This window comes from Lottia gigantea (genome assembly GCF_000327385.1).
Source record: "Lottia gigantea unplaced genomic scaffold LOTGIsca_171, whole genome shotgun sequence".
In the NCBI taxonomy this organism is placed as follows: Eukaryota; Metazoa; Mollusca; class Gastropoda; family Lottiidae; genus Lottia; species Lottia gigantea.
The window spans coordinates 77,552-85,248 of record NW_008708156.1 but is presented as its reverse complement, the minus strand read 5'-3'; the positions used below and the strand labels follow the sequence as shown (position 1 = coordinate 85,248).

The 7,697-nt window shown below is 37.4% G+C and overlaps 1 protein-coding gene across 1 annotated transcript in view; it reads left to right on the top strand.

Annotated features, from left to right (window-relative positions):
• LOTGIDRAFT_173765 (hypothetical protein) overlaps positions 1 to 6,058 on the top strand; it is a gene marked incomplete at both ends in the record, with an annotated part of 10,826 nt that extends 4,768 nt beyond the window's left edge. The window contains 3 exons of the mRNA XM_009051828.1: positions 2,238 to 3,113; positions 3,693 to 3,745; positions 5,265 to 6,058. Coding sequence (XP_009050076.1) covers positions 2,238 to 3,113; positions 3,693 to 3,745; positions 5,265 to 6,058 — 1,723 coding nt within the window. The remainder of the gene's footprint in view (positions 1 to 2,237; positions 3,114 to 3,692; positions 3,746 to 5,264) is intronic.
• Positions 6,059 to 7,697: the final 1,639 nt, after the last annotated feature.

Below are 7,697 nucleotides of genomic sequence, written 5' to 3'. Positions count from 1 at the left end.
TAGCATGTTAGATGTTAGTATGTTAGTTGTTAGCATGTTAGTTGTCAGTATGTTAGTTGTTAATATGTTAGTTGTTAGCATGTTAGTTGTTAGCATGTAAGCTGTTAGATTGTTAGTTTTTAGCTTGTTAGTTGTTAGTATGTTAGCTGTTAGTTTGTTAGTTGTTAGTTTGCTAGCTGGTAGTATGTTAGTATGTTAGCTGTTAGTGTGTTAGTTGTTAGCATGTTAGCTGTTAGTATGTTAGTTTTTAGATTGTTAGTTGTTAGTATGTTAGCTGTTAGATTGTTAGTATGTTAGCTGTTAGCTTGTTACTTGTAAGTATGTTAGTTGTAAGTATGTTAGTTGTTAGTAGTTAGATTGTTCGATTGTTAGTTTGTTAGCTGTCAGTATGTTAGTTGTTAGCATGTTAGTTGTTAGCATGTTAGCTGTTAGTATGTTAGCTGTTAGCATGTTAGTTGTTAGATTGTTAGTTGTTAGTATGTTAGCTGTTAGTATGTTAGCTGTTAGTATGTTAGCATGTTATATTGTTAGATTGTTAGTTGTTAGCTTGTTAGTTGTTAGCTTTTTAGTTGTTAGCTTTTTAGCTGTTAGCTTGTTAGTTGTAAGCATGTTAGCTTGTTAGTTGTTAGCTTGTTAGCATGCTAGCATGTTAGTTGTTAGTATGTTAGTTGTTAGTATGTTAGTTGTTAGCTTGTTAGTTGTTAGCATGTTTGCTTGTTAGCATGTTATTTGTCAGTATGTTACTTGTTAGCTTGTTAGTTGTTAGCATGTTAGCTTGTTAGCATGTTAGTTGTTAGCTTGTTAGCTTGTTAGGTTGTTAGTTGTTAGCTTGTTAGTTGTTAGTATGTTATCTGTTAGTATGTTAGCATGTCAGCTTGTTAGTTGTTAGCTTGTTAGTTGTTAGCTTGTTAGATTGTTAGCTTGTTAGTTGTTAGCTTGTTAGCATGTTAGTTGTTAGCTTGTTAGTTGTTAGCTTGTTAGCTTGTTAGTTGTTAGTCGAATTAATCATTCGAATTTCTTTAAAAGTACTAATATTTCAACCAAGCCTTCAAATCATATTTAAAGGTTTAGAAAAATGTGATTTGAAGGCTTCGTTGAATTATCAGGCCTTTGATAAAATTCGACGTATTAAAGATGGGTTCCCTTATTTTCATTTCTGAAAATGAAAATGCTAATACTTGTATGAATAGAAAGTAGAGGTGTTCTAATGACTTGGAAAATACCAGCGCAGAAGAGTAGGACGTAAAACTCCATTCATGTTTTTTTTTTGGAAAATACCAGTTTGTCTCACATGTCCATAATTAATTCATAATTAGCTAAATTAGAAGATAATTACCAGCAGAATTCCAATGAGTGACTGATCAAAAAGTCTTTTTTTTCTTTATCCAGACTGTACTTACATGGCCATTTATGATTGGTTAAAACTATGCAATAAGAACATAATGATATGATTAAGAATACATGATAATTCATTAGAAACACCAATTAATCAAATAAGTTGCTAAATTGACACTAAAAAATGAGGAAACCCATCTTTAAGTCGAAAATGGCCGTGAACTACTTTCGTGTGTGTTATTTCCATGTAAGAATTATACGTAGTTTCGTACAAACAAGTCGAGATCTGCCCACCTTTGTGTCCACAAACATTTTTCTTTGTCCACCTTTTTGTTAATATATTTAAAAGAAACGTATACAATGTATTTATTGTATATAAAAATCAATTACTAGATCGACCAATAATTCAAATAATAATAACATCATTTCATACCCGGGAACAATTCACCGACCTCTCTACATACACAGTTTCTTTCTTTTCTTGTGTTTTTGTTGAATATCCATAACATATCGATTATAATGAAGATTAATATTTCTCACGTAGTGGCTTGTCTCTTTTTATGTTCTTTTTTGTCTCTTTTTTTTTATTTTGCGGGTGACTTAACTTCTGTAGCCTGTAAAAATAAATTAACACTAAACTAGATATCAAAGTTTGCATGTTAATAACGGTCTCACTGTTACGAAGTTTCGGGGTCCAATTTCCTATAACAGTTGAAGTCAGCATATGCAGAGGCCTTGTACATATTTTCGCCATTGTACAGTCCATGGTGTTGTCTATCTTCTTTAGCCAATAAGGTACAAAGTTTTAGAACGTTAAGATATTTTTTATGTACAATCACTTCTCTAACCCTCAATTTTAAACCTCAATACATAAAAATATACGATAATTTGTATAGTTTCAGTTCACTACTAGCGAAGAAAGCTGACCAGAACGTCGTCCATTTTAAGATCAAACCACAGAAACTTATAGTTTACAATACTTCTCGACCAGGTGGATGTCGACATCAGTTTAAAAGAGCTCATTGTTTAAAAAATCTCGAAAATCAAACCGGACTCAAACAGTGTGGAAATCCAGTGTGTTCTTGTTTTCCTCTGGAGGTCTTCGAAAAACAAACACCTGCTAGTTTTTTGGGGACATTCCCGCCAATAACGGAACCTATGCTACCCGTCGAGAAAGAACTTCTATACGTTGAAGTTTTGGAGGATATAAACAAAACTTCGAGTGCTACTCTCTCAAAGTTGGTTCTAGTAGATTCTACAATATTTAAGGTCGGGGATACCATCAACGTACGCGTCGATGTGAAAGACGGAACCGGACAACAGCGGACCGTCGGTGCCGATTTCGTTCAAGTTTGGATGAAATCAGCTAAAGGTCCAAGGCGAGCAAGTAGTGCGGAAGTGGTAGATCTAAAAAACGGAAGCTACGTTGCTACATTAAGAGCATTATGGGAAGGAGATTCAATAATCATGGGAGCCTTGCCATTTACAAGGGAGGCAAGCGCTTTTAATTTTCAACTAGGACGAGAATATAGATCCATCAATTTCTATGTTGGTCATTTTAAAAGAGCGAAACTGAAGGAATTTACTCTCTGTTCTATGTTTTCTGTTATCCCTGGATATAAACTCATCTGTAATTTAACAGACATGAATTATGGATATGGATGGTATTGTGGAAAACCTTTTAATGGTAACCTGACGTGTAATGATTTTGTATTTGCTAAAGATTACGACTACATTTATATTCCACTCACTACAGCTCTATACAACACTTTTGAAAGGTTAATAATTTATTTATTTATTTTGTTTTTGTTGATAATAACTGTTTTCCCTATAATGGACACATATAAATTGGACTTTTATAGTCTTTAGCGACCTGGAAGACAGAAACATCTGACCCGTAGCCAAATTTTATTAATCGGACGGGCAAATGATACATCCGGTGTGGCAGTGGTGTTTAGTTCAGTGATGATCTCAAAAGTTTTTCGGGGGAGGGGGGTGGGTCATTGCTGAGAAACATCAGCACAATTCCAGCCCCATACCATAAAAATTCTAGTGATCAATTTTGTCATAAGAATGATATTTCACAATAACAAACAAATTCTTATCTTGAGAATTTTTGTGGAATTGGGATTAGCAATCAGAGACTTGAAAGAGACAGATGTTTCGGACTACGGCTGCGGTAACCTATTAACTGATCGGATCGTTAGTACTTTATTTAGTTAGTTCATTTATTAATATTATAATTAATAGAGTACGACTTGATTTCTAGTCAAAAATGCCCTAATACTGTGAGTATTTTAATGTATTAGGTATAATATATATAATAGGTATTCTTGATATTTTACTTTATTTTTCAGACATGATAGAAAAATCATGATTTCATCACAGATTAAGTTAAAGATACAACCAGGTAATTATAGAAATAACTCCACGCTCTATTCGGTTGTTAAGTAGAGCTCAAACTTCATGGGTGATGGTTTGCTTGGGGAAAACATCTTCTACATAATGTATGTCGAAAACCACCACAGATTCTTCTAATATTATTTTTTCCTCTGCCTAGACATCTTGATGTTAATCGACGTTAGTTGACGTCGCCAGCTTGACTTTAGTTGACGATGGAGACGTCAACTAACATCATGGTGGCTACGTCAAATGACGTCAATATGGCGGCGTCAACTAACGGTAAGACGATGACGTCAACTAAGGTCAATATGGCGACGTCAGCTAACGTCAAGATTGCGGCGTCAGCTAACGTAAAAATGTGTAGACGTCATCTTACGTCAATATGGCGACGTCATCTTACGTCAATATGACGACGTCATCTTACGTCAATATGACGACGTCAACTAACGTCAAGATGGCGACGTCATCTTACGTCAATATGGCGACGTCAACTAACGTCAAGATAGTGACGTTAACTGACGTCAAGATAGTGACGTCAATTGACGTCCAAATGGCGACGTCAACTAATGTCAAGATGGCGACGTCATCTTACGTCAATATGGCGACGTCAACTAACGTCAAGATAGTGACGTCAACTTACGTCAAGATAGTGACGTCAACTGACGTCCAAAAGGCGACGTCAACTAACGTCAATATGGCGACGTCAACTAACGTCAAAATGGCAGGTTCAACTGACGTCATGGTGTCGACGACAAATAATGACAAATATGGCGACATCATTTTACGTCAATATGGCGGCGTCAACTAACGTCAAGATGGTGACGTCAACTGACGTCCAAATTGCGACGTCAACTAACGTCAAAATGGCGTCGCAAACTATCGTCAAGATGGCGACGTCAGTTAACGTCAAGATGGCGGCGTCAGCTAACGTCAAAATGGCGGAGTCAACTGACGTCATGGTGTCGACGTCAAATAACGTCAATATGGCGACGTCATCATACGTCAGTATGGCGACGTCATCATACGTCAATATGGCGACGTCAACTTACGTCAATATGGCGACATCAGCTAACATCAACATGGCGACGTCAGCTAACGTCAAGATGGTGACGTCAACTGACGTCCAAATTGCGACGTCACGGCAACTAACGACAAGATGGCGTCGCCAACTAACGTCAAGATAGTGACGTCATCTTACGTCAATATGGCGACGTCAGCTAACGTCAAGATAGTGACGTCAACTGACGTCAAGATAGTGACGTCAACTGACGTCCAAATGGCGACGTCAACTAACGTCAAGATGGCGTCGTCAACTAACGTTAAGATAGCGACGTCAACTATCTACAAGATGGCGACATCAGCTAACGTTAAGATGGCGACGTCAACTAACTGCAAGATGGCGACATCAGCTAACATCAATATGGCGACGTCAACTAACGTCAATCTGGCGACGTCATCTAACGTCATGGTGGCGACGTCAACTAACTGTAGAGATTAATCTTTCATATTTACATCTTTATTTTCAGGTCGTACATCTCAGCCCAAGCCAAATAAGATTGACTGTACCAAATTAGCCCGCCGTGAGACCTGGGACATGATACATCCCACAGGATATTTTAACGGAACAGATTGGGAACATATAAAATGCCACAATCCTGTGAATCAGAGGAACTTTTTAAATTGTTTTAAAAACACAACTTTGATAGCGTTTGGGGACTCGACTGTTCGTCAATATTACGTTCATATACAGAATGTCTTTAAATGTAGCCAGACTACAGCAGAGTGGACGAAACGGAAGTGGTATGGGGTATCCCATTGTCAGATTCCTCGGTATAATTTTAGTCTTACATGGGCAGTTCAGGAATTTCCTTTTGAGGAGGGTATGAAAACACCAGATGGAAAAACGAACTTGAAACCGGTATCCGTTCTGTTAAACGAGGCACCGAGTTCTGGACGAATCGTTTTCGTCATTCATTATTATGCTCATTTTATGAGAATACATTATTCTTTTTTTATTGAGAGGATTCGATCTCTGAAAACACCAATTCGAAACGCCTTAAAGAGAAATAAGGACATACATATAGCAATCAAATCACCGCATGTTTTTTATTTATCAAGGTGTTCAGGACAGTTCAGTATATATCACGGCAAACTTTATATGGATATATTGAAAAGAGAACTGGCCGAATTTCATGATAAAATATGGTTTTTAAACATCTGGGACATGAGTACAGCGTTCGAAAATTTCGATATTCATCCGCCCGGTGATTTTGTGTGGCAAAATTTGCGGTTATTGGCTGGTTATGTGTGTAATAAATAATTGGTGTTAATTAAAGTGACAAGTTCGCTATTTTTGGGGGTGAATTTGGTTTTGAATATATGTAAAAAGCCTTCAGAGGTACTAGAAATGTACGAAAATCGCATAATTCCTTTAAAATATTTCAAACTAGAAATTTTCACTTTTCTCGTTTTTTCAACTTTCAAACACAGACACACAAGGATTTGAAGGCTCAAATTTTGACAGTGAGGCGTGAACACAATTACTGATTAACTAATTCTGACCCATGTAAAATAAAGAGTATATGTTTGTCACCATGGGTTGAATGTTAGACAGGACCATGTCACCTTGGTGTATTGGACCTAATTCTGACCTATGTAAAATAAAGAGGCTATGTTTGTCACCATGGGTTGAATGTTAGACAGGACCATGTCACCTTGGTGTATTGGACCTAATTCTGACCCATGTAAAATAAAGAGTTTATGTTTGTCCCCATGGGTTGAATATTAGACAGGACCATGTCACCTTGGTGTATTGGAGCTAATTCTGACCAATGTAAAATAAAGAGTCTATGTTTGTCACCATGGGTTGAATATTAGACAGGACCATGTCACCTTGGTGTATTGGACCTAATCCTGACCCATGTAAAATAAAGAGTCTATGTTTGTCACCATGCGTTGAATATTAGACAGGACCATGTCACCTTGGTGTATTGGACCTAATGCTGACCCATGTAAAATAAAGAGGCTATGTTTGTCACCATGGGTTGAACGTTAGACAGGACCATGTCACCTTGGTGTATTGAACCTAATTCTGACCCATGTAAAATAAAGAGTCTATGTTTGTTCCCATGGACTGAATGTTAGACAGGACCATGTCACCTTGGTGTATTGGACCTAATTCTGACCCATGTAAAATAAAGAGTCTATGTTTGTCACCATGGGTTGAATGTTAGACAGGACCATGTCACCTTGGTGTATCGGATCTAATTCTGACCCATGTAAAATAAAGAGTCTATGTTTGTCACCATGGGTTGAACGTTAGACAGGATCATGTCACCTTGGTGTATTGGACCTAATTCTGACCCATGTAAAATAAAGAGTCTATGTTTGTTACCATGGACTGAATGTTAGACAGGACCATGTCACCTTGGTGTATTGGATCTAATTCTGACCCATGTAAAATAAAGAGTCTATGTTTGTTCCCATGGACTGAATGTTAGACAGGACCATGTCACCTTGGTGTATTGGACCTAATTCTGACCCATGTAAAATAAAGAGTCTATGTTTGTTCCCATGGACTGAATGTTAGACAGGATCATGTCACCTTGGTGTATTGAACCTAATTCTGACCCATGTAAAATAAAGAGTCTATGTTTGTCTCCATGGGTTGAATATTAGACAGGACCATGTCACCTTGGTGTATTGAACCTTATTCTGACCAATGTAAAATAAAGAGGCTATGTTTGTCACCATGGACTGAATGTTAGACAGGATCATGTCACCTTGGTGTATTGGACCTAATTCTGACCAATGTAAAATAAAGAGGCTATGTTTGTCCCCATGGGTTGAATGTAAGACAGGACCATGTCACCTTGGTGTATTGGACCTAATGCTGACCCATGTAAAATAAAGAGGCTATGTTTGTCCCCATGGGTTGAATGTTAGACAGGACCATGTCA